General features: G+C 47.6%; 1 protein-coding gene across 6 annotated transcripts in view; it reads right to left on the bottom strand.

Moving 5' to 3' along the window:
• Positions 1–26509, bottom strand: part of ADAMTS14 (ADAM metallopeptidase with thrombospondin type 1 motif 14) — a 116823-nt gene that overhangs the window by 75976 nt on the left and 14338 nt on the right. For 3 of the 6 annotated variants that reach the window (XM_047702204.1, XM_047702205.1, XM_047702207.1), the window contains exons 2-3: positions 5666–5841; positions 935–1377 (exon numbers count right to left, since the gene is read on the bottom strand). In XM_047702204.1, the coding sequence (XP_047558160.1) occupies positions 935–1377; positions 5666–5841 (619 nt within the window). Of the gene's footprint in view, positions 1–934; positions 1378–3027; positions 3430–3756; positions 4661–5665; positions 5842–26509 lie in introns of those variants that run through there. The other 3 variants (XM_047702209.1, XM_047702208.1, XM_047702206.1) reach the window with 3 other exon arrangements.

Raw genomic sequence — 26509 nt, 5'->3', positions numbered from 1 at the left:
TGACTCATCCCTCACTTCAAGTGAAAGGGCAAAGCAAGGGGGTCCTTTCATGGGACACATCAGCTCCTACCTGACAACACAGAGGCCACAGAAAGAACCTCCACCAGGGCCCTGGGCCTGCGGATGGACTTGAACCTCAACACGAGTCAAGCCTCAGACAGGAGCCACCTGTGGCTTTCTGGTTTGCCATAGTGAGCCAACTAGCAGGGCCTTCCAAGCCTGGGAGGAGGGAATAGGTCCTGAGAAAGGGAGCTCCCAGAGCAGGGCCCTGGGAAAGAGCAGACAGACTTTAGGACCAAAGACATCAGGGGATGAGTGAGGACCTAACAGTAAGAATCCTAACAGCCGCTAATGTTGCCAGAGCCTTGACCCCATGCCAGGTGGGTGCTGACCCCCAACCACGCTGCCCGGTAAGGGAGATCCCATCATCATCGCTACCACGTCTGCTCCGTGAGGGTAAGGACCACATGTGCCCCAGGCCCTGACGTACCCCCAGGAGCCTGAACGGTGCTGGGCACAAGGGACACACACGGTAAATATGTGCATTATGAATAAAGCCTCACTTCACGTATAAGGGAAAGTAGCACAGAGAAGGTGAGTGGCCCAGCCAGGACTCAATCCCAGCCAAGCCTACCTTCCTCACCCCTGCACATGTCTGGGCTAGGCAAGCTGGCATCCCGTGTATCCACGGACCATGAGGGAATGAACAAGACACCATCCACACCAGGCCTTGCACACCCACTAGAGCGGCAACCTGGCGGCCAGCGGGGCAAATGCAGAGCTCTCCGAAGGCAGGGAAGCCCGGGACATGGCCCAAACCATACACTGTGCCCATAGGAGTCCCAAACACAGAGGAGCCAAGGAGGAAACGGTGTCAGGCTCAGATGGCCTGGGTCAGGGGCAAAAAGTGACTTGATGAAAGGCTTGTCCTTACCAATCCATCGCAGTTGCTGATGGCAACAGCAGCCCCAGGCATGCCCATGACATCCCCAGTGAAGACACACTCCCGCCGAAGGGGCTGTCGGAAGAGCTCCCGAAAATCCTCCTGCCACTCCACCGAGGCTCCGGGCACCACCAGCCGTTGGTTGGGCCGCAGGCGCAGATGCAGTTCCTCCCCAAAAACCGTGACATTGAAGTAGAGGGAGGGGCGCCCCACCCGGCCAGGCTGCAGGGTGGCTCCTTCTGGGTGTGGGAGGCTGCGGGTCACCCGGAGGGGACCAGAGTGTGACTGTGGTGCAGGGGGCCCCTCCGCTACGGTGTTCCCGGCGGAGGCTGCTGCTGGCCCAGACAGCACGTGGGAGAGGAAGCGTCCCCGAAAATCTGTGCTGCATGGCACTGTCACACCATAGTCACGGAGCTTTCCAGAGAGACGCATTTCTGCTGGAACAAACAGAGTTATATAAACGTATTCTGTGCAAAGGTAAAGGGAGACCGGCAATCCCACTGCAACCCTGAGCGTCACTTGGAGGGACCCCTTAGTCCAAGTTCATCCAAGACTCATCCAGGGCTTCCTGAGCCTCTGGATCTCTGCACTTGGACTGAGCGGCGTTCAAGTACTCTGTGGACTTAACTTGCTCCTGTAGTCCCCAAGGCCCTGTTAAACTTAACAGAAGAAAAGAATGATGCCAGAGTCCTGTCTGTCACTCTAGCAACGAGGCTTCCAATTTGGGGCACTGCCGAGGAATGGGCTGAGATTCCCCGAAAGCCCCCAGGGCAAAGTGAGGGATGGCAGGATCTGCCCCAACTCCCCCCACCCCCTGCACTGAAGTCACCCGCCCAGCCTGGGGTAGGCCCCTCCTCCTCGCCAAGCTCTCTGAACACAGCTGGCAAAACGAACACACCTAGAAACCCAGGGGATCCTGGGCACGTGTCAGGGGAAGGAGGAGCTGGAGAGGGAAGGGAGGGAATACAGGCTCTATATTTTTCCAAGTTTAGAAAGAAAACTTTTTAAAGTCAACAGAGGCTGCTGAGATTTCTACATGGCCCAGCACCAAGCCCGGTAAATATAGATCTTCAAAAATAAAAGGAGACGCACGGGGTGACCTGCCCACTCGGACTGAAGTAAGTGTGAGGTCATGGCCCCACGCTCTAGGCTGCATGCCAGCAGCGAGGTCCTCGCACAGCTCTCCCCGAGCCCAGCCAGGCCCAGCAGGAATGACAGCTCGCTGGCTTCCAGGCTTGGTGATTCAGGACTGGAGTTTGGAGGGATTTTCATTTCCACATGGCTCTCTATCTCTTGCCTCCCTGGGCCCCTTCACACTACTGATGAAGCCTAGAAAACGAGGTCTCCTGAAACCTCCCATGCCTAAGGCACTTCCAGTGGGGGAAGTCTCTTCTGGTTTTACCCATTAAGACCCCCAAGATTTCTGCTAGAGAGAATCCACTTCAGTTCACAGACAAGCAGGGAGCCTGTCTGGAAATGACCAGAGCCCCTTCCCCACGCTCAGAGCCACAGCAGGTGAGGGTGCAGGGTGTTTGGTCTGTGTGTGAGAAGGAGGGTGTCTGCACAGAGCCCGAGAATGCTGGAGGTGAGGGCTGGGAGTGTGTTTCCAAGCAGGAGTGTGAGTGCCAGGTGCTCCCTGGCGGGTGGGGCGACCACCTGCCAGCCTAATTCCATAAGGATGAGACAGACACACGCACACAAGTTGGAGAGGGAGAAGACACTGAAGTGAAAGACACACAGGACAGACACAGACCAATTGTGTGTGGGGGGGGGGGGGGGATGAAAACTAGAGAAATACACTGTGAAATACAGAGACAAAGACCAATATACACCCCCGAAGAAGAGACTCCAAATTCCCAAAACCTCTCCCAGGGTCTCTCTCTGCCTCTTGTGCCAGAAAAGAAGAGCAATCGCGGGTCAGCGCTGGGGACCTAGGGGAAGAAATGAGCTCAAGCCCCGGACGCGCAACGCCTCCCACTCCCACTCGGTCGAATGCTGCCCGGGCTCCTCCGGTCCCCAGGCACCAGCCCGACTCTCGGGCACCCGGGACCCCTCGCGCCCCCGCGCGCCCGACCTGCACGCACCTGGGGTCCGGCTGCCCGCGGAGGCGCAGAGCGCATAGTGCAGGGGCAGCAGGCAGGTCAGCAGCGCGCGGAGCCGAGCCATGTGGCCGCGCGCGGACGCGGGCCGGAGGGGGCCCGAGCCCCCAGCTCCTGGCTGCCGGCGAGGCTGGAGCGCGCCCCGGACTGCCCAGCGCGGGCCAGCCGGCCTCTGCCTGCTCCGCCGCCGCCGCCGGCCCGCTCCCGGCCCCCCGCGCCACCGCCTGGACCGCTGGCTCCACGCGCCCGAGGCTGCCGGCGGGGGAGCGGAGCGGCCGACGCGCCAGCACCCGCCGTGCCAAACTGCAGCGAGCCGCTCAGTCCGCCCGCGCCGTGACGCTCCCGGACGCGGCAGGAACCGGCCAAGGGGGCGGCGGGGCGGGCCGGGCCGGGGGTGGGCACGCTGGCGGGGCGGGGCGGGGCCGGGCGCGGGTCGGACTGGGGGCGCCGCGCGGCCGGGGCGGAGAGAGCAACTGCATGCGGCCCAGCCGGATCGGAAGTGCCACGCGGAGCCAGGCGCCTGGGCTACCCCCAGAGTAGCCGCTTTCCTTGTCCCCTCGGCTCCCCTAACTTGACCACAGGGCCCACTCTCCAGAGCCACAGGGTCGAAGGGGATGTCCAACTACGTTTGGGTGGGGAGACAGTGAGCACTCTCCTCCCTAAGAGAGGGTGTCTCCTTCTTTCTCTCTTCATTACCTTGACGCCAACACTAACCTTTGACCCCTTGGATCTACCCATTTCGCAGACTATAGCTCTCTGTGCCCACAGTTGCAGTGAGCAACTTGTGTCCTAGTCAAGAAACGGTGCTGAAAAGGGGGAAGAGAGAGAGCCCGGGCTTTATGCTCAGACGGCCCTGATAGAAGTCCCAGCACTGAGCCTCCCTTGGAGTGTGAACGGTAGCACATAGTAGGTGTTCAATAAAATATCCTCCACTTCCTGCACCAATAACCCCTTCCACAGGCCAAGGTGGGCAAAACCAAGAGTCAGGGATGAGAGTGGATTGCTGGTTTTGCAGTGTCAGGGCAAATAGCCCAGAGGCTGCTTGACTGTATAAAGGTGTTCCTAACAGTTTGCGAATGAACTGTATTTCAAGCAAGCCAGAGGTGGGAATTGGAGAAAGGAGTTGTGTGTGTGTGTGTGTGTGTGTGTGTGTGTGTTTAAGGAACTGTGGAATAAAGAATCTTTGTATAAAGAGTATAAAGACCCCTAATCTTTCCACTTTTGAGGCCAGACATTTTGTTGTGGGGCCTTCTTAAAAGGAGACCAGCTTGTGGGTGGAAATTCCCTAACCAGACTTCTCTTGGGAAACTCTGGATCCCCTGAGAGAGAGGCCTTGGCTTCCTGCACTCTTCCGCCCATGACGACGTGAGGCCTTCCGGTCTGCACCCTTGCTAGGTTCCAAATAGTCTCCTGTCCTGTGGGCAGAGAGCTGGATTCCTCCTCCCCGTGGCCCCAGGCCTTGGCACAGGGCCTCCTGAGAGGAAGTGCTTCTAGAGTGAGGAGGCTTTGGAGGGGCAGCGCATTCATGAAGGCAGGTTCAGAGAGCTGAAGCAGTGTCCCGGGTCACACAGCGTGTCTGCCGCAGAGCTGGGATCAGAATCCAGAGTCTGGTACTGAGCTGGAAAAAGAGACAAGACCGGGGGTCAGTAGACTACCCTAGGCTGAGCTTTGCCAAGTATAGTCTGTGTGACCAAGGGCAAGTCTCTTTCTTTTTGGGCTGCAGAACCTCATCTGTCAAAGGGAAGAAACCAGGAGGCTCACAGGGCTCGCAGGCGACCTCTGAGGTCCTGTAAAAATGCAGAGCGTATTCTGTTCCAAGTAATACCAAGACCATCCAGTTATTTGAAAATGGCACCACCAAACTGATCTATATGAAGTTCAGACAAAAGAGAGTTCCTTTTTCTCCTCTTTCTGGTTCTTTAAGAGCTGTGAAGTCAAGAGCCAGACTGTGGTTTTGTGTGTGAGGGCAGATGGAGCAAGAATGTGAGGGGTTTGAGTGTGTGTGTGTGTGTGTCAGTGGGAACTTGGAGGAGAGGCTGTGAGATGATCAGGCTGGAACTGTCTCCATCTGGCCCTCCACAAATCCACTAGATGACCTCAGGATAAAATGACCTCCCTTCTCGGGGTCTCAGTTTTCCCAGCTGAAGAGTGGGGGCCTTGTGGAGACAGAAAAGTGATCGCTGATTTTCCCCCTTGCCATCCCAAAAGCTCGCCTAGCCCCCTCCCTGAACCCCACCCCATTCTTCATGCCTTAAACTTGGGAAGTCAAGAGGGACCCCAGCAGCCTGACTCACGAGCAATGGGCTGGGGCCTTCCCCGGAGTCCATCCTGGCAAGCAGAGAGCAAAACCTCACCCTGGTTCTCTACCCCCACCCCCTTCCCTGGGGCTACAACAGTTGCTTTTGTTGGCAAGTATTGTATGTCCAAGCTCTTTTCTACTGAGGAAGCCTTTGTTAGGAAGAAAGGACAGGAGAGCATAATTCAGAGTCTGGGCGGAAGGTAGAGGAAATGGCTGAGGGGCAGGCCCCATTTCTAGAGGTCCACAGGGCCAAAGCAAAAAAATCTATAGGCATCAGCTGGGGACACTCCTAGGAAGGCAAGTTCTGGGTTCCCTGTCTCTTACCTTGGGATCCTTGCCCAGTAGAGTACGGCTTGGATGTTTCTCGTGCTGATAGCCCTCCAGCTTTTATCCAACGCTCCTTCTGTCTAAGACCCCGGCAGAGGAGGGGGAAATGCAAACAGCTGGCACGGCGTGCAGTCAGCAGCCAACTGGAAGACACGACAGGTGAATGAGAACGCCTGAAAACCAAGTAAGATGGGAAAGAGATAGTAGGCGTTCAATAAAATATCCTCCACTTCTGGCACCAGAAACCCCTCCACAGGCCAAGGTGGGCAAAACCCACCTTGGAGCAGAGTCACCAGTGAGGGCTACAGTGATTCCAGAAAGGAAGGGGTTCCTGACAAGTTTAGTAGAAGACCTGGGTCCAAGCCAAAGCCCACAGGCTTCCCTGAGAGGTCACGTGGGTCAGCTTGTCTTCCTTTTTTCTTTTTAAAACTCTTTCTGTTGTGAAAACTAGAAGGCACACAGAAGAGTGCTCTCTGCTCGTTTTCTACACAGGGTAAACTGAGGCCCAGAAAACAGAGGCGACTTCCCCGAGGCCACACAGTGGGCTGGTTCAGGGGCAGGATAACAACCCAAGACTCCCAGCTCCTGGTCAGATGATCCTAGAGCATCACCCTGTTCGTCCCTCCCGCCCAGGACCTCGGCCCTTTGGCTACTCATCATTGGTTTTAATCTCATTCCTAAGGGAAGAAGAAAGGTTTGGAGCTCTTCTTCCTGATATCTGAGACCCACGGTCCCACTAAGAAGTTCCAGGTCAGTAGTTTTTAGTCAGGGTCCCATGGACCAGCAGAAGCAGTATCACTTAGGTATTTGCTATCAATTTGAATTCTCAGGCCCCTCCCCAGACCTGTTCAATAAGAATCTCAGGGGGGCGGGGCCCAGCAACCAGGCTTTAGCAAACCTTCCCAGGATTCTAACCATGCTCAAATGTAAGAATCACTATTCTAAGCAAAGCCTTGCAAACAAGGGCCAAATTAGGATGAGAACAAGCTCACTGAGGATCTGTGACCCGCTTCTCATTCAGGGTTACCACGCTCACCTCCTAGGCCAGTCCCTCAAGCCTGGCCTTGAGCTCTATCTGAAGTCTGGGTCTGGACAGAGTTCCAGATGCATCTAGAGCAACCAGAAACGATGCCTCGTGGTCCTTCTCCACATCACCCTTCTCCAACCCCCACCCCTCCCCCCAGCATTCCCTTTGCACATTTCTTGGCAATTGTCTAGTGACTGTATCTAGGAGACCCGGACGGGTTAAGTTAACCACAGTGATTTGTCATACATTATGGAACAGCTGACACCCCCGAGACCGGCTGAACCATGAGATCAGTTAGAAACAATGCTGTTTGTGCCCTGTATATAGACACTATATGGTTGTGGTTACTGCATGTTGAGGGGTTCAGGGAGAGGAGGTCTCCATGTCCTTGTAAGGAGGGATGCCAGAAAGGCCAGCTGTCCTTCAGGAATTCGTGTCTGCCATTTCCTTTCCAGAAACTGTAAGTTTATAATTGCAAACCAAAATCCAGTGCAGGTCCTGGCATTGGCCCCCTGGGGCTCAAGAGAGGCAGGCAGAAAGCAGAGACCCTCTCCTATTTCCGGGAGTCCCTTGGTTGTGATAGAAAGTCTCAGAGAGATTTGGCAAGGACTCACTGCTCACAAGCCTTTCTTCAAATCATGGTGACATCCTGCAGCAAAGATGGGCCAGGCCTCCATTCTGGTCCTTTCTCCAGTGAGGTGTGTTACAAGTAACCAAATAAATAAATAAATATGACTTAATTTATTACTCCACATAATATGGAATACTGAAACATGCCTCTGCCTGCCTGGTTAATTTGGAAGCCCAGCAGAATTATCCGACAACCCATATCTTTCCTCCTTCCACTCTGCCATGTTTGTGGTTAGTCTAGTCCTCAGGCTTGTCCCCCTCTTAGTCACAAAATGGCTGCATTAGTGCCAGCCTAAAGCACATGTTCACTAAATGCAACGGTGACCAAGGCAATGGAAAAGAGAGTTCTTCCTTGTCCCCTCTTTTTAAAAATTCTATTACACAAATTTTCAAACATACACAAAAGAAGACAGAGTAGTATGAAGCCACTACCCACCCACCCAACACCTTCTGCATTTTCTCACAACCCAGCTTCTATCATTATTAGCCCAAGATGGGTCTTACTTCATCGTTGCCCCTCCCCTCCATACATCCTGGGTTATTTTAAAGCAAATCTCAGACATCATCTCCCATTTCGTATCAGTAGCTGATAAAGACTCTCTCTTCTTCAAAGAAAAAAAAGAAAACAACGTCAACAACCAAAAGACATTTCTTTGTCACATCTAACAAAATTATTCACAATTCCTTAAAATCTTCTTATATCCGCTCATAATTTGAATTTCTAGGTCACAGAAATTTGTTTTCTTTAGTTTTGTTTTGAAGATTTGGTTTGTTCAAATCGGAGTCCAAACAACATCCATGCAATGCGTTTGGCTGGTGTGTCTCAGAAGACTCCTTTAATCTAGACCACGCGTTAGCGGACACGTGGGGCCAAACCCAGTCCACGGCCTGCTTCTGTACACAGGTCCTACCACCTTTACACTTTCTCGGCTTCATCTCATGCCCCAAAGCAGAGTGGGAGTCATTTCCACAGTGCCAGGATGAGCCATCAAGACTGAAATATTTATTACTTGGCCTTTACAGAAAAGGTTTAATGACCCTGAATCTAAATAATTTCCCTTGTCTTTCTTTTTCTCCTCTCCATTTTTTAGGTTGAAGAAAGGAGGACTTTTCTCCTACAGAATTCTGCATTTTCTGGTGTCCCCTTTGAGGAGCCAGGTAGAAGCTTCCAGAGCCTGCCTACAGCACTGTAGCCTCTCAAGTCCCCATACCCAGAATTCCCCACAGCCAGTCCCTGATGAGGGCTGAGGCCCTCCTCAGAAGCACATGGCTGCTCACGGAATGAAAGAAATTGGGTTTCTAATCAGTAAGGTGGGAGGGGAGTGAATGGTTAGGACGGAAACCAAGGATGATGAGCCCAACCTTCCAAAATGGGCCAACTCGGCAAAATGCCGGAGTGGTGTGAGTTTCCCTCAGCTGGCTTTAACCAGTCAGGGTGCCCCAATGCCCCCAGGACACAGATTCTCCTTGCTCCGTCTACCAACTCCCAGTCAGCATCTAACAAACCCTTGGCACGGCCCCTCTCCTTGTTCTGTGCCTGACACCAGTGATCCAGAGGGGGCTACGGCACACCCCCTGAGCTCAGCAGGGGTGTGCCTGGGAAGGGAGGAGGCACAGGTGCTGTGAGAGCCCGGAGAAGGGATGCCAGACCCACGTTTGCGCAGTCGGGGTAGGTGCCCAAGAGCCAGTGGGGAGAGTGGGGCAGGATCCTACCTCTCAGGGGCTGAAAAGCCCTGTTAAGGGATCTTGTCCATCCAGAACGCTCTCAGCAACCCCTGGAAGCTTCTTTGAGGGGCTGGGATCAGCGTCAGGCTTGAGAAAGAAAATGCTACCAAATTCCCCACTCACACTGAGGCATGAATCAATCATGGCTGTTCACTGGGGTGATTAGAGCCCAGGGAGTGAAGGCGTTAGGATACAGCATAAGGGGTGCTTATAATAGTATTTTGTCTTTTCAAAACATGTCAAATATATATATATATATTTTAATAGAAATATCTTTGTATTTTGTATTATATAATCTCTATTTTAATGTACAATTTATGAACAAACAGGGTTTCTGGAGCAGAGGGGGTGGTGGGATGGGGTAACTCAGTGACGGCATTAAGGAGGGCATGGGATGTAATGGGCACTGGGTGTTATATACGACTGATGAATCACTGAACTCTACCTCTGAGCCTAATAATCTACTGTATGTTAATTAGCATTTAAATAAAAAATTAAAAGTAAAAAATAATGTACAATGTACACATTATATATTACATACTATAAAGTATATACTTATATCATGATGTATAAACTACATAATTTATTACATATTTAATAAAAAATTATATATTATAGAGTTATTAAATTATATATCAATGTAAAATATAAAGATATCTATCTGGATATACATCTGACAGATTTCAGGGAGACAGAATACTCTTGTATGTCTGTATTCTCAGCGTCATGGGTGAGCTCAGCGTCACAGCAGGGTGGCATTCTAATCATGAAACTGAGCTTCTGGAATGACACCACGGGGTAGCACCTTTTTCCTCTTCACCCAAAGCCACCTTTGCTCCAATAGATGGCTCTGGTCTATGGCTCGTCTTGGAGCTGGCTTTTAAATCTGGAAAAGGAGACTAGAAATACCTGTCTCCCATCAAGGATGGAGAAGCCCAGCCATATATCTGGAAGTCCATTAAGAGCTGGGGCAGAGGAGCCAAAATATTATTGGCAATTTGCTTCCTCCTTAGCCCTTAAAACTGAATGCTCTGAGCATTCAGACTGAAAGGCATCGCCGTCTGCCACTCAAAGATTGGAGGTGAAGGTACATTTGCTCATTTCCAGGATGACCCACCCTCTTTCAAATGGGGACAGGGTCGAGGGGGCACACGGGCACCCACACTTTGCCTACGGAATTCCCACCTTCCATTGGCACAGAGCTTTCACAAGCCCTAGCTTCAAAATCGTCATGAGTCAATAGTTGTCCTCTGTGTCCCCCAAAAGAGGAAGAGGCCTTTATTGAGCACCAACTGTGTACTGGGTACTGTGGAAAGCACTGCCCAGGTCCCAGAAAACGTCCCCTCCTCCAGCTCTGCTCTCTGTGTATAAACTTTGAACTCAGTTTAGGTGACCTGGAGGTATGCCTGCTTTTGATTCCAGGGCCGAAAGTGATCTTCTGGACAATGACTAGTATTTGCTGGCAAGAGGAAAACCTCAGATGGGAAGTTGGGAGGTTGGGGTCTGGTCACGACTCTGCTGTTAATGGGCTGGGGAGCTCTGGGCAGTGCCTTCTAGCCCTGCACTGTAAACACATGGATGAGCCTCTGAGCTCCCCAACCCCCCCCCATGACTCAGCCCCCAGGGCTTTGCACACAGACTCTTTCCTGAGCTGGGATGCCTTTTCCCCCACCTCCTCCTGGCAAGCTATGACTCCTCCAGATCCTTTGTCAGCACACACCTCCTCCCTAAACCCATTATGACACATACTTCTTGGTGAAGCATTTCTTATCAAATTTTTAAAAAGATTTTATTTATTTATTTGACAGAGAGAGACACAGTAACAGAGGGAACACAAGCAGGGGGAGTAGGAGAAGGAGAAGCAGGCTTCCTGGTGAGCAGATAGCCCAATGTGGGGCCCCATCCCAGGACCCTGGGCCCATGACCTGAGCCGAAGGCAGACCCTTAATGACTGAGCCCCCAGGCACCCGTCTTATCAATTTTCTTAAGGGCAGGGCTTGGGTGCCCTCTTGCCAAGACTTGGCACACAGTAGGTGCTCAATAAAAGCATGCTGAATTGCACAGCATCGAAGTCCCCTCCTTTAGTCCTCCACACTGGGTGAGCACACTCTGCAGAGGGCTGTTATACTTCGGATGGTTTGAACCCCTCCCCATGAAGGCTGCGAGGTGAAAAACGGCAGAAGCCTCCAGAGACACTCAGGCCTTGGGAACTGAAGGAGGCTTGAAACACATCATCTCACCCAACAGCTGACGATGAGACCTTGCGGTCACCATTACTCACCCACCCGACACAGGCACTTCTGTTCTTTTTATAACTTCAGGCAGCTGAGGCCAGCGGGCCCTCCACCTGCCCCCGCATTTATGGTCTACAGGCCTCCCGGAGGTGATTTTTGGCAAGGCCTCCAGATCAATTAGCCAAGCCAGGGCTGAGAAGTTAGGAGGTTTGTGGGGTGGGAACCAGGTCAGAAATCCCTCCCAGCCACCAAATAGCTACTTCGGGCCAGCGGAGCCCAGCCTTGGGCAGAGGGGGTGCCAAGAGCTGTGGGAAGACCAGGTCGTGGAGAGAGCAAAGTGCATGGGGCATTTAAAGCACAGGGTGAAGACCCAGATCCGGAGCGGGCTAAAAAAAGCCATAGATTGCATGTTACAAGCTGGGTGCTCTCCCGAGTCCCCTCCAGCTGGCCCAGAGAAAGCTTCCTCCCACCCGGCCGCAACTGACCTCCGCCGAATGTTCCAAAGAGGTCCATGTACGTCTCCAGCCCCGTGGCCTAGAGAGCACAGCAGCTAAGAGATGAGCCCTCCCGGGAGGCAGCCAGACCCTGTGATCTCAAAGCTCACCACTGAGCCCTGAGCGCCAGGAGGACGCAGAAGGCTGGGCCCTCCATCAGTCCCTGGCGAGTGGCTTTCGAAGGGACACCCCTATCAGAAGGGAAATGACCCAGAAAGCCAAACACAAGCCACAGATTAGCTCCAAGTCTACATGGGTTTATCGGTCACCAGGAGACATGTCAGGAGTTGCTGCCCCTCATGAGCTTGGGGGTCGAGCAGCCCTGTGGCAGCCTGGGTCAGACTGGATTCTCCCAGAGCCATCAGCTGCCAGTTCCAGGGACTCGTCGGTCCTTCCTCCTCCACCTCGCTATAGGAGCGTGAGCGACAGCAAGGAGACACTCAGGCTGCTTGCTCCCCTCTGACCTCCAGCCCCACAGCCTCAGAAGGACAAGGAGGGACCCCTTCTCCTCAGCCCTCTGCCGCCACCGAGGGGAGCGGTATCCATGGGGTGTTGCATCCCTCGTCATGGCCCCCACGGGGCTCTCGCTCTTCCCTCTCCCAGAAAGGCACGTCTCTGTAGCACCCACTCTCATCACCAGAACCGTAAAGAGTCACAAAGGTCTGAGATGTGGCCCTCCTTGTAGGCTCACCCTCTTTCCTGGAGGGTCAAACGCCCGGGTCAGAGACCAAAGACTCTGTTGTTCATGGTGTGACGGGCTGAGCGATTCTCGTTCCCTCACGCCGAGTCTCACGGGGCCAAGTTGGAGGCTGCTGGGCCCACGGTGGGTTGGTGTCACAGCTGAGGAAACCCACGCTTAGGAAATGCCTGTCTTCTAAGGGAGGTGTTAGCAAACGCCCCTGCCCTGGAGAGAGGCACAGTCAATACCTTCCAGGGCCATCTGCTCTGCAAAAGTCTTCAAAAATGTGGCCCAGAACCAAAGCTATTCAGGAGACGAACAGAGACTGCCTAGAATCACGTCCCAACAGATACGGTGGAGATGATGCACATGTGTGAGCTGAGCAGGAGGAGGCCACCTGCCTCCTTAAGTGCAGGGGCAGCGCAGAGCTACATCCTTTTCTCCCTTGGCTGAGCCCTGCCTCAGACCAGAGCAGTGAGAAGCTGGGTCTGAGACACCCAGGGGAAGGCTGGTGGGGGAACCAGGTGCCCGGGGTCCAAGAGAAGGAAGGAGGCTGCAGAACGGACATCGAAGTGATAAGGGGAGCCCAGGAGTCCAGCTTGTGACTTAGGTGACCTGTTTGTGTCCACCCCCGAAGGACCCCTACCCTTGAGACTTCCTTCACTCCTTGATCCTAGCAATAGAGAAGACCCCTGGGAATCCAGAGCTCATCCAGCCAGTAGGAAGCCCAGGGCTCCAAATTTAGCCCAGAGGTTAAAGGCCCAGGTGTCAGAACGGCTCCAGGTTCAAGGCCAGTGTTGCCGCAGACCCAGAGCAAGACACCTCACCTCCCAAGTGCCTTGCTTTCCTTCTATGTAAAATTGAAAGACTAGAGGTACCTACTCATGAGAGATCTTGTAAAGATTAACCCACCAATCCATGGCAAGTGCTAAGCTATCACGGAGCGGCAGCACCATGAATGGTGACCGCTGGTCCCCCAGCCATTGTTCTAGAGGGAAAACTAAAGGCAGAAAGTGGAGATGGACCAGCCAAGGTCCCACAGCAAGAGAATGTAAGCTGTGGTATTCCGACCCAGGTACCCCAGCCTCCCTCCCAGGACTCCCACACCGACTGGGGCTGCCCGATCCACCAGCCCCACCTCCCTCCTTCCACCCCTTGTCTCCCACCTCGGCCGCCTGGCACCCTCCACCCTGGGTGGTCGACGCCTCGCCAAGGGGATTCCACACACTGTCCCTGGTTCATCCCATCAAATGCACAGCCCAGAGGGCTTCAGGAAAGTCTGCAATGCTTGTGACTTGCGGAACATTTCTTAACCCCCTTTGAGCCTCAGTTTCCCCATCTACAAAAATGGGAAAATCACCGAGCTGGTTTATGGGACTGTGGTGAGGATTGCTCTAACCAGAGTACTTACATACTCTGTGCGCATGTACTCAGTGCCTGGCACATGGTAAGTCAGCTGTTCTTCTGACTGCATTTAGGGTTATTATCCTAAAAGAAGCCACCCGTTCTGGGAGCTTTGCGGATTCTGTGCTCCAAATGAGACCTGGGGTGGGGGTGGGGGGTGCTGACAATGATGACGTGGCTCACCCACGTGTTTCTGTCAGAAAGGCCTGGAAGCAGAGTGAGTGCACAGTGCCACAACCGGGAAGGACACGGCGAGCACCGGCTGGGCTCAGCTCTCTGGGGTCCCTCCGGGGTCCATCACCGGAGTGAGATGACCACAACATGCGCAGCCGTCTGATGGAGGCCCCCAACGCACTCTCTCACACTCACCATGACCCCATATGATCTGCCGGGCAAGTGGGGGTCCGTCCTATTTATAGAGGTGAGAAAAGGCTCTGGGCCATGGTTTCATGGGTCCGGAACTGGAACCCAGCCAGCAGAGCACCCTAGGTCCCCCCAGGGGCAGGGGCCCTCGTTGGCTCGGCAAGACCTAGAGGGCCTCTGGCCGACTGCTCACAGCTCGGGGTAAGCGCGGTCTGGGTGCGTGGCAGGGGTCACCAGCTCGTCCTGGTTGGCCCAGCTTCTCTGGGCACACTGGGATGGTGGGTCACACGCTTGTGACCCAGACCCACTGGCTTCAGATGGGGCGTATTCCCTTCCAGAGCACCCCTGGGTGGCCTCAATGGAGCCATTCTCCGCTCCTGCTCTGCACCCCACCCTAGCTCCACCGTTGTCTAGGAGACCTCCCCATGCACTAGGAGGGACCATGTGGCCCAGTCAGCAGTGGGGAGGTTGAGAGGGAGAAGCTATAAGGATCTATCCCTTCCGCTCCCTTTACAGGCTCCACTTTCCATGAGCTAGTGTTCCCCCTCCCCGCACCCCCATCTCTGCAGATCCATGCTTCTCCTAGACATTGGCCTCCTGCAGCCTGCCCTACTCCCTGGTGGGGGAGAGCAAGGATGTGACCAGCCACCAGTGCTTGGGCTCCTTCCCGGGGGACACACGGTGCTTCCAGCACCCTGATGTCCCCTGTGTCCTCTGCTACAACCCCTTGGAACAAGGTGCCCTTCAGCACCTGCCCCTGGCCCTCCCCAGCTGCCAGCATTACCTGGCCAGGGCCACACCCAGCTGTCGTGAGGAAGTGGCCCAGGATTTGGCTGCAAGCATCCATAATGATTGGCAGGCCCAGCTGGACACAGCCCAGGTGCCCTGGCTCCATGGGACCATGGCCATAGCTGGCCCCACTCCAAGGCAGCCAACCTTGAGGCCCTGAAGACATGCCAGGACCAGTACAACTTCAACGCAAACTTGGTGGTGTCTCACATCTATAGGCTGTCAGGCATAAGGGAGAGGCCTGATGGATGGCTGGCGGGGGCAGACTGAGTGCTTAATGCCATGTCTGTCCCTGTTAGATGCTCAGGACAGTAGTTTTTAATCTGACCTTTCATCCCCCAATATCTACAGTAGGCAGCCTCCCCTCACTCCCGGCTCCCTGGCCCCCATGATTCCGTACCTTCTAGATGCATAGCTCCTAATTGGCGCCCTTCCCAAATTGGACATTTATCACTTAGGCATGGACAGTGGTTGGACAGGGGCTGTGTGGCAGGCCATGGGAGAGATAGGGCGAGTCTGGCCCAGGATGCTGGCCACAGGTTAGTAAAGGGCAGCTTCTCTGAGAAGAAGCTGGGCGAATCTGTTAGACAGTCCCCAGCAGTGGGGGGAGAGGCTAGGAGGAGAAGGGGAAGCACATAAAGACGACCCCAGTGACTGGGGGTGGGTGGGAAGCATCCCCTGAAATGGAGAAGGGAAGATCAGGAGGGAGGGGGAAGAGCTCCTTTGGAACAAACTCACAAAAGTGAGTTTGAAGTTTCTGGGACAACCAAGGGGGGCCCACGCCCGGCATGCAGTGAGCACCCATGCCTGGCATTCCTGGGCGAGGAGAGATCTGAGAATCATCAGCCTCTGGGTGGCAGCGGAAGCCATGGGGGGTGCTGGGCTGACTCTGGGGTGAGCGCAGTCGGAAGAGAGGCTTGTTGCTGGAATGAAAACAACATGGACTCCTAGCAGCTGAGGTCTTGTCCTCAGAGAGAGTTTTCTCACTCCTGGGCAATTCGCTGACTGTCTTACTGAACAGGATTGATTTCAACCCCTTCTGTACGTAACTCCCCAGGCCCTGTGTGACAGGGACTTAACTCATCCTCGAATCACATTCATTCTCCCAATACACACACACACACACACACACACACACACACACACACGCTCCATCCTCGCTGGATTATACTGAGGAAAATTACAAAGTGTTCAGTGTGTATCTCTAAAATATAAGACCTCTTTAAAGAACGTAAATTTCTTTTTGAAGGGTAATATATGTATACTGAAAAGTGCACAAAGAGCACAGGCTCAAGAAATATGAGAAATATATACCCCTGGGGCGCCTGGGTGGCTCAGTGGGTTAAGCCTCTGCCTTTGGCTCAGGTCGTGATCTCAGAGTTCTGGGATCGCGTCCCACATAGGGCTCTCTGTTGAGCAGGGAGCATGCTTCTCCCTGCCACCCCGCCTGCCTCTCTGCCTACTTGTGATCTCTGTCTGTCAAATAAATAAATAAAATCTTTTTAAAAAGAGAGAGAAATATATACCCTTACCTCATGTAAGTACTTCCCAGACCAAGCAATAAAGCACCGTGAGCTCCCCAGATGACCCCCCCATAGTCTTCCCCTCCTTAACCCTTCACAAAATCACCACCATTCGGACCTCTGCCACGGGAGATTAGTTTTCCCTATTTTAAACTTGATATATATGGAATAGTACAGTTCATATTCTGTTGTGTCTGGTTTCCTTCACTCAACATTTTACACACACGAGTCACCCATCAGTGTTTCCTATATTGGTTGTTGGCTCCATTTTGTTGCTGTGTAGAATTCCACATACTACCATTCATTCAGCCATCCTATTATTAGTAGACACTGGAGTGGTTTCCATCTGGACTGTTAGAAATAGCATTGCTATGACCATTCTTGTACGCAGCTTTGGTTGGACAGAGCAATCGTTTCTGGGGAGTATGTTCCCAGGATCGGGATTACCTCACCATGGGATATATGTATGTTAATCTTTAAAAGATACTTCTATATTGTCATCTGAATGGTTTGACCATGGGTCATCTGCCTTTTTCTCATGGATTTGTAGAAGCTTATTTATATTCTGAATTTTAATCCTTTGTTGGACCTGTCTATTAAAAATGGTTTCTTCTGGGGCGCCTGGGTGGCTCAGTTGGTTAAGCAACTGCCTTCAGCTCAGGTCATATCCTGGAGTCTTGGGATCAAGTCCTGCATCAGGCTCCCTGCTTGGTGGGGAGTCTGCTTCTCCCTCTGACCCTCCCTCTTCTCATGCTTGCTCTCTCTCTCTCTCTTTCTCTCTCTCAAATAAATAAATAAAATCTTAAAAAAAAAAAAAAAAGGTTTCTTCTGTGGCACCTGGGTGGCTCAGTTGGTTGAGTGTCTGACTCTTGATTTCAGCTCAGGTCTTGATCTCAGGGTTGTGAATTCAAGCCCCATGTTGGACTCCATGCTGGGCTTGGAACCTACTTTAAAAAAAAGGGGGGGGGATTTCTCCTGCTTTACTGTCTCTTGCTCTTTACTCTCTTCATATCTCTTCATGAACAGAAATTCTTCATTTTCATAAACTCTAATTTATCCATTTTTCCTTTAGTAAACCTTTTTAAATCCTATTTAATAAATCTTTCCCTCACCAAGGTCTTACAGATAATATCTTATGTTGTCTTTTTGCAGCTTTACTATTTTTTTCATTTAATTCTACCTACATCTAGAATTTATTTTTACATGAGGTATAGTAAGATTCAACATGCATGTCTTTCCTACATGGGTATTCAAATTTCATATATCATTTATTGAGAAAAACATTCTTTCACTGTATTTCAGTGACACATTTCTCAGAAACTGGTGATCATATATGTGTGTCTGTTTCTGGACCTTGTTCTGTCCATTGGTCTATTTTTCTGTATGTATGACAACACCTTATTGACTCCATTACTATAGCTTTACAGTAAGACTTTATATTTGGTGGTAAAAGTTTTCCATTCCAGCTTTGTTCTTCCTCTATATATTGTTGACTCTCCTTGGCCTTTTGCATTTCCATATAGATTTTAGAATTGGCCCATAAATTTCCATATTAAAACAGGATTTTGTAGAATTGCATTTTATCTATAGATCAAACTGGGAAGCAATGACTCCTCTACAACCTTGACTCTTCTAATTCATGAACATGGTATATCCCTCCATTACATTATTTACCTCAGTACCATTTCTGAAGATTTTTTTGTACTTCATTAAACTTTTTCCTAGGAATTTGATGTACTATGATGTTATGTTAAATTGAATCATTTTTTAAAAATTTATTTTATAATCATTGCAGGTACGCTGACTTGGAATCCAGGGATATTGCTAATTTATTGTTAATCCAATATTTTATGATTAGATTCTTTTCAATATTCAATGTACTCAATACATCATTTTCATAAAGTGATAATTTTTTCTTTCTTTCCAACCATATGCCTTTATTTCCTTTCCTTGCTTACAGTACTAACTACTACCTCCAATATAATGCTGAACAAAATTTGTGAAAGGAAACACACTTGTCTTGTTCCCATTTTCCAAGGAAAAGCTTTTACTATGTCACCATTAAGTATGATGATAGGTGTATATCTCATCTATTTTTAGATTATTAAGAGTTTTTATCATGAATGGGTATTAAAGGGGTGCCTGGGTGGCCCAGTGGGTTAAAGCCTCTGCCTTCAGCTCAGGTCATGATCTCAGGGTCCTGGGATCGAGCCCCACATCGGGCTCTCTGCTCAGCAGGGAGCCTGCTTCTCCCTCTCTCTGCCTGCCTCTCTGCATATTTGTGATCTCTGTCTGTCAAATAAATAAATAAAATCTAAAAAAAAAAAAAGAATGGATATTAAATTGCAAGAAGTGCTTTTCATATACCTAAAGTGGGTCTATTATCCAGAATATATAAACAACTTTCACAACCCAACAATAAGAAAAATAACTTACTTTTTAAAGAGGCAAAGTACTTGAATAGACAAGAAAGTATACACAATGACCAATAATCACATGAAAAAATGTTCAACATCATTGGACCTTAGGAAAATGCAAATCAAAACCACAATGAGAGGCCATTTCACATGCACTAGAATGGTATTACCAAAATGACAAATGACTACAAATGTTGACTAGGTTGTAGAGAAATTGCAACATTCATATAGTGTTGGCGGGAATGTAAAATGGTGCAACTACTTTGGAAAATGGTTGGGCAATTCCTCAAAAAGTTAAACCTGGAGTTACCATATGACCCAGCAATTCCACACCCACAGGGAGCGAAAATGTAGATCCACACAAAAACTTGTACAGGAATGCTGATAGCTCCATTGTTCATAGTAGTCAAAAAGTGGAAACAATTGATCAACTGACAATTAAATGAACAAAATGTGGTATAACTATACAGTGGAATATTATTTAGATATAGAAAGATTACAGTACTAATAAGTGTTACTACATGGACAAACTTTGAAAGCCTGTGCTAATTAAATGTCCCGGGACATACAAGAATACAAATACTTGTCATATGATTCCATTTGCATGAAATTTCCAGAATAGGCAAACCCATAGAGAGGGAAAGTGGATCGGTTGTTGCCAGGGACTGGCACAGGGAAGGGAGGAGAGAATGGGGAATGACTGTTAATGGATATGAAGTTTCTTTCTGGGGTAATGAAAATGTTCTGACACAAGATAGTGCTGATGGTTGCACAACATAGTGCATGTACTTAAGACTACTAAATTTTACACTTTAAAAAAGTGACTTTTATGATTTGTATATCTTAATTTAAAAAAAATCAAAAACAGATTTACAGCTGTTATGTAGAGTTAAATTGATTTATAATCCAAATTATTCTTTAAAATCTCTCAGGAAGGCATAACATTGGAGACAATGACCTGGAATAAAACAGTTGATTTCTATATAAAGACAATATTTTATACAACAACAACAATAAAAGGAAAAACATTTTTTTCTAGGTTTGGGATTATTCAGACATTTTATTTCTTTCCATGTTAATTTTGGTAAGCTATTACTTTAAGGAAATGTATTGATTTTATTTATATTGTCAAATTTATTGGTATACAATTATTCATAATAACTTATGATTGTTTTAATGTATGTTAGGCTCTGTACCGATAGCACTTTTTCATTCCTGATGTCATCGAGTTGTGCCTTTTCCCTGTCTTTGTCTATATTAGCCTTGCTAAGGGTTCATAAATTTTATTTATCATTTTAAAAACCAAGCTATGACTATTGGTTTTCTTATTGTATATTTTCTTTCAGTTTCATTAATTTCTTCTCTTCATTATTTTCTTCTCACACTGTTTGGATTTAATCTGTTGTCCTTTTTAACACCTGGAAATGGTTATTTTGATTATTGATAGTAAATATTTCTCTCCTTTTTTATGTATGCATTTATGGCTATAAATTTTCCTCTAAGCATGATGTTAACTGCATCCCATATATTTTGGTATGTCCTGTTATTATTATCATCCAGTTGAAAGTATTTTTCAATTTATTCCTTGAGTTGGGGTTATTTTAAAAGAATTTAATTCCCAAACATTTGGGAATTTTCTTTTGTTTTTTGTTCATAGAATTGATTCTAGCTTAATCCACTGAGTCATAGAATAATGACTATAAAATTTCAACCTTTTGAAATTGAATTCATTTTCTAGATTTATTTTATGGCCCATTATACGGCCAATTTAGAGAAATACTTAATGTGCACTGGAAAAGAAGATGTATTTCTTTAGCACATGGATGCAATGCTCTATACACCTCAATAGGTCATGCTTAGCAATCGTGCTGTTCAAATCTTCTATATCAATATGGATTTTATTGTATACTTACTTCATCAGTCACAGAGAGATGGAGGGTAAAGTTTTTCACTGTGATTGTGTATTTACTCTGTCCCACTTCTTCAGTTTTCTTCTTTAGGTTCTCTTTTACATGGAGGTTGGATCTTCTCTGTCTTCCATATCTATCACTTTCTCCCATATCTTTTCTTTTTCACTTCCCAGTTTATTTTTATTGCTTTTTAATTTTCCTCCTTTTCATCTACTTCTCTTATGATATTATTTGTGTTATTTTTTTACTCCTGTATTTACTCTAATTTTTTTTTCATTTCTGAAATGGTTTTTCTTTTTAGAAAAGAAAGATTGTCTTTCTTAATTATATGTGAGCTCTTTTCAAGTCTTCTTTCTGTTCAATCACCTCATTTATGAATTTTTATAATCCCGAGTTAAGCTTTGATTTCATAGCTTCCATCATTAAAAAAATTCTTTTAGCTCATTTTGAAATATTAAATTAAAATTTTCATTTGTTTTGTGAGCAAATCTTTCTAGGGGCCATCATGATCTGACGGCCTGTTATTATGCTCATCATCTCTTTTCTTATAAGAACTCTGAATGGAGCTGGGTTCCTTCTCTGCAATCCTGTTCTGTTGCTCATGTTTAAGTGAGATAGGCTTCCTTGTACTCTTAAGTGGGGAGAATGGGAGAGGATTTCTTGGCCAAGATTCATGACTCTAGGGCTCCATCTTCTGTTGTACTGAAAAATGTCTTTGATACGGGCTTCAGAGGAGCTTGAGAACTGTTTCCTTTGTTACTCTCCCCTACTGTGTGTGTGTGTGTGTGTGTGTGTGTGTGTGTGTGTGTGCATTGTACATGCAGGTGTTCACAGAAACTGGGGTCTCCTACTTTATCTGGATCTTCTCCCTACTTGGCTCTGCCCTGTCTTGTTGTTTACTTCCAGCCATTTCCCCTCAGTGTAGGGCTTTGTTCTAGAAGAGATATTTGGCTGATGAGTTTCAACATTTCATAAGGGCATGGCATGTGCTCTTGGGAGGACTAATTTACATCATGATTGTAAAGCACTCCCCAGGGTGCCTGGCAGATGGTATTAGACATAGGATATTTATAATAGTTACAATTATTAATGCCTACCCCCTTGCACCATACATACTAGTCCTACCCCTAAACACACTCTCTTTCTTGCTTCCATGCCTCTGCTCCTGTTATTCCTTTCTCTGAAAAACTTCTGCACAATCCCAGTCACCTGTCAATTCTTCCAGAGCATCCTATTCTGGTTATAGGAGTGGGTTATCTGGACCCTGCTCCCACTCTGGACCACAGCAGCTCCTCATTTCTAAGCCACACATCCCAAACCTCGTCTAAGATTTTATGCCAATGCCCTAACTTTCATTTAGATTTTTTATTCGACACCACATGTAATACCTCTTAATCACCACAGCAAAACCCTGATTATAGGCCTAATTGGGTAGATAAATTATTGGCCTTTTTTTACATATATGGACACAGGGGTTGAAAGAGATTAGATACTTATCCCAAGGTTGATTGTTGGTTGTGCTAAAGCAGGTGTTTTGACCAGACTTTCTGATGCCCAAGACGATAAGATGATCACGGTGTTACAACTTTATGGATTGTAGTCTCCATTAAGGATGGAGTCCTGGCTTATATGCCTTTGTAAATCATCAGTTCCCAGAAGCACCTGGCACACAGTAGGTGCTCAGCAAAGACTTCATTGTTGACCACAGTAGGTGAATGTGCATTGTACACTGTGCTGCGTAAATGCACAAGGCTGTGGGGTTTTAGGAAGAAACTTTTCTAGCTGAAAGGCAGATGGAAAAGTCTCAGACACTGCTCAATTTCTTCCAAAAAGTCATTAGTCAGACTCTTACTCAGAATTTCTTTTTTTTTTTTCTTTTTTCCATTCAGGTTTGAACTCAGTGAGATGTTTATGTTTTCACAAACCCTTGGCCACTAATAACTCATCGCAAAACTCCCAGACATGGCCAGGCACAGCCTTGAGAACATTCACGGAAGTCACACCAGCTTTCTGAGCTCTGTTATCTGAAGCCACCACTCTCACAGAGAAATCCCAGACCAACTGTTCTTTAATAGAAATATCAGAAAATTGAATGCTCGCTGATGAGTTAGAAACCCAATTTTTCCAGACGTTGGAATTTCATTTGGATGTGGATTTACTAGGAAGCTGTATGTAAGCTGGGCTCCTTAGAAAGCACTGGCCTTGAGCCAGAAAACCAGGGTTTGGTCCCTCCTCTGCCACTTGTTGGCTATGTAATGTTGGGCAAGTAACCCTTCTTGTGGGTTCTCTGTTTTTTTCATTTAAAAAAATAATCAGGGGTGTGTTTCAGGGGTAACAACATTCTGCTCATATCACAACATTGTTAGGCATAGACAAAATAATGCATGTGAAGGTCTTTGTAAGCTAAAAAGTCTGTGCCATACAAAGTCACGAGGGTAAGCCATAGGAGCCCATTGGAAAGGCTGCACTGCCATTTTTCAACAGCCATGATGGGACCATTGAAGCTGATGAGTAAGCCAAGAAGGCAGCCTGGTAAAAGGGAAGAATGGAGCAGAGAGAGAAAAGGAGAGGAATGCAATGTCATCTGAAAGAGAAATACAGAATGGACAGGAGGAGGGAGGAGCTTGATGTCTTTCCCAGAATGCGGGCACTGGGAGATTTCCACAGTAGGTTCCCCTTATAGCAACCTCATTATTTTAATTGATTTTTTAAAAAGCAAGAGATTTGACTCCTGCTACTCATTTCCATGACATGTACATTAGTAATCTAGAGTCTTGTTCTATTAGTCAACAGAGATTAATGTGGTGGGATACACCGCAAACCAAGAGAATGACCAATGCCCTCTTAGTGTCACTTAAGTAGGGTCAATCTCACATAAAAATGTCAGGGTGCCTGGGTGGCACAGTCACTTAAGCAATCAACCTTTGTTTTTGACTCTGGTATTGATCTCAGGATTGTAAGATGGAGCCCAGCATGGGGCTCCGTGCTCAGTGGAGAATCTGCTTGAGATTCTCTTCCTCTGCCCTTCTCCCCATCTAAATGAAAATAAAATAAAAAAAAAATTGCTCACGCATTCTCTTTCACTCCCTCTCTCTCAAATAAATCTTTTTTTTTTAATGTCAGCATGTAACCACTACGTGGCTTATAGCCATCATCCACCATGGGTTAAAGACTTCTTTGTTAAAACAGGAAGAAATTTCCCCTTCATCTAATGGTGTGTGAATTTACTGGTAGCTGCTATACCTACCAGTGTTCTGAATCTTTTGGAATGAAATAGAATAGAATAGTTTGTCTAGCACATAGTAGGTGATTAATAGACATTTATTTTATTCAAGATTATTGAATGAAATATTTATTGAATAAATAATATTTTGTGAGATCAAATATTAGAGAATAATTCTTCCTAAAATCTACCCTACTGCGGAAACACCTAGAAAGGCTGAGGTAAGTATGACACATATCCAAAAGCACAGATGAAATTGAAAATAAGTAAGAACTATCCCAAGGGGTCAAAAACTGAAGAAATAAGAACTAGAGAGGAAAGCAGGCTGACCAGCCGTGGATATCCTGAGACACACGCCAACCCAGGGAAACCAGATCCCAGGTTATAATGACCACAGAAGGAAAAGGCAATAATGTCTTGGGGAAGGGGGAGGGCAATGGGAGCTGAGATCACCCCACATAAAACTTAAATAAATTCTCCATGGGCTAATAATGTCAATGAAAGCATAGACTAGAAAAAAAGATCTATTTACTAGGAAAAGGAATCAAGGAAGACATTTATTTGTGTCAGTCGCAAATCTGAGTAGGAGGACAGAGACTCTCTTAAACTCTAATAACCACAGACCTCCCTTTCCTACATTTGTGGCTCAAATTTACACTGCTGGTATAGGACAAACTATGCCACGCCAACAAATAAACATAACTAGGTCAGTGGAGAAAGCTGGGAGGTGTCTCAAAGAGCAAGTCCAAACCTGCTTTAAAAGAATATTCTTAGCCCCAGCTTTGCAGGATTCCCACAGATAAAGAGCAGCCACACAGGAGCACGCAGCCCAAACTCCAGGTAAAACACCCAGGGATACAAACCACTAGGAGAGCAGAGTCCACTGATACAACAAGATAAAAATCAGATGCACCAAAGTTTTTGGATATTGGCATGCCTAGACGTAAAATTTTCAATAAGTGTGTTTGAATGTTTTAAAACTTTTTAAAGAGTATAATCATGACATACAATCACAGAATTGAGAACAGAATGAAAACAGAGTCACCAATGTGGAACTGAGTGAAACAGAGATCTTATGAATAAAAAATACATCACTGTAAGTCAAAATTAACTGAAGAAAAATCTAGAAGACCACACATTCTGTAGGTAAGATGGAGGGAAAACCAACTCACTCATGAACTGCTGGTAGAGTGAAAACTGAATGCCAGCCCCATGGAGAGTGTTTGTTTTGTGTGTGTGTATGGACAGAGACACTCTTAGATATGCGTGTATATTTACACTAGGTATGTGTATGTATAAAGTATGTATAGATACGCATGTGTATGTGTATATATATGTAAATTGTGTGTGTGTGAGAGTATATATTTTTATGTAGGCTTTGCAACCAGCATGCAGCTCAACGTGGGGCTTGAACTCATGACCCTGAGATCAAGACCTGAGCTGAGATCAAGAGTCAGACGCTTAACCAACTGAGCCACCCAAGTGCCCCTGTGTGTGTGAACTTTTATATGCCTTATGCACAACAAAATTGAACACTCATAATGTCCTGATCCAGCAAATGGCTTATGTATGAGTTATTCAACTGCAACATTGTTTTTAAGAGCAAAAGACTGTAAATAACTCAAAGGGATGTCAGTGGGAGACTGGTCAAATACATTATGTTTCTTCTGTGAACGAAACACTAGACTGATGAATCACAGACCTGTACCCCTGAAACAAATAACACATTATATGTTAATTAAAAAAAAAAAAAGAAAGAAGTACTATGCAACCACTTAAAAAATAAGAGAATGAGGAAACTCCCTAATTTTGATAAGGAAATATCTCCAAAGTATACCATATTAAAACAAAATAAAGCACAAAGCAAGATGTATAACATTCTTCTTTTTATATAAGGAAGGGAGAAAATAAAATATTTTTACTAGTATTTACTTATATTTTTATGGGGGGAATAACTCTGAGAAGACACCAAAGAAACTAAAAAAGAAAAAGAAAAAAGTGGCACCTGTGGAGGTAGGTTGGAAGGGGACAGGAGGGAGGTTATTTTTTTTAAGATGTTATTTATTTATTTGACAGAGAGAAAGATCACAAGTAGGCAGAGAGACAGGCGGGGGGGGGGGGGGTTCGGGCAGGGAAGCAGGCTCCCTGCTGAGCAGAGCGCCCAATGCAGGGCTCAATCCCAGGACCCTGAGATCATGACCTGAGCCAAAGGCAGAAGCTTAACCCACTGAACCACCCAGGTGCCCCAGGAAGGAAGTTATTTACTACGTTTTTACATTGTTTGGATGTTTGCATCTTGTTAGATGCTTGAGCTCATCTAAAAACTCCATGGATGGATTAAATCACAGATTCAAGACAGAGAAAACAAGCATTAGGGAACTGGAACAAAGAAGTGGAGAAAAACCAAGGAGCACACCATAGAG

Source organism: Lutra lutra, chromosome 14, assembly GCF_902655055.1.
Source record: "Lutra lutra chromosome 14, mLutLut1.2, whole genome shotgun sequence".
Classification (NCBI taxonomy): domain Eukaryota; kingdom Metazoa; phylum Chordata; class Mammalia; order Carnivora; family Mustelidae; genus Lutra; species Lutra lutra.
This window is presented reverse-complemented; position numbering and strand designations above follow the sequence as displayed.